Source organism: Eimeria mitis, genomic scaffold (assembly GCF_000499745.2).
Source record: "Eimeria mitis Houghton genomic scaffold, Emh_scaff258, whole genome shotgun sequence".
Classification (NCBI taxonomy): Eukaryota; Apicomplexa; class Conoidasida; order Eucoccidiorida; family Eimeriidae; genus Eimeria; species Eimeria mitis.
The window spans coordinates 8,325-9,017 of NW_013570921.1; the positions used below are offsets into that span (position 1 = coordinate 8,325).

The following is a 693-nucleotide window of genomic DNA, read 5'->3' on the forward strand; positions in this document are numbered from 1 at the left end:
AGCTGCTGCTGCTAGCCCTCTGCCTGTGCTGCTGGTGGACTCAGTACAGGGGGAACTCTTCGTAAGTCTGAGCCTGTTGCTGTTGCTGCAGCAGCTGCAGCAGCAGCAGCAGCAACCAGCTGCTGCAGTTGAGGTTGCTGCTGCTGCTGCACGCTGAAAGGCGGTGCTGCTGGTGCTCCATCTGCTGCTGCTGTTGCTGCTGCTGCGGTTGCTGCTGCTGCTGCTGCTGCAGGTCTTTGGAACTGAAGCCTCGTCGGGGGGGCCTCTGCGCTGCCTGAAGCGCAGCCGGCGTTTGCTGCCAGCACATTCTGCTGCAGCAGCAGCAGCAGCAGCAGCAACGGGTGGAAGCATTATGCTCTCGCCGAGGTGCTGCTTGGAGTGGAGTGCAGCAGCAGCAGCAGCAGCAACAGCAGCAAACGGGAAGACGCGGGGGAGCGAGTGCTGCTGCACCTTCTTGCTGCGGGATTTGCGCTGGCTGACTCCTTTGGGGTGTACGTACACCTCAACTGTCGCTTCGTCCGCGGTGTACTCGGTAAGCAGCAGCAACAGCAACAGCAGCAGCCGCAGCAGCAGCAGCAGCAGCAGCAGTTGTGTTTACAGCTCTTCGGTGCAGCCGCCTGTGCTAGGATGCACTCCACAGGAGTTGCTGCTGTATATAGTTCCCCTGCTGCTGCTGCTGCTACTGCTGCTGCT

At 60.9% G+C, this 693-nt stretch overlaps 1 protein-coding gene across 1 annotated transcript in view; it reads left to right on the top strand.

The window, feature by feature from the left end:
• The window catches only part of EMH_0005680 (uncharacterized protein), a gene marked incomplete at both ends in the record, with an annotated part of 12,040 nt that overhangs the window by 3,001 nt on the left and 8,346 nt on the right, over window positions 1-693 (top strand). The window contains one exon of the mRNA XM_013497279.1: window positions 233-532. Coding sequence (XP_013352733.1) covers window positions 233-532 — 300 coding nt within the window. The remainder of the gene's footprint in view (window positions 1-232; window positions 533-693) is intronic.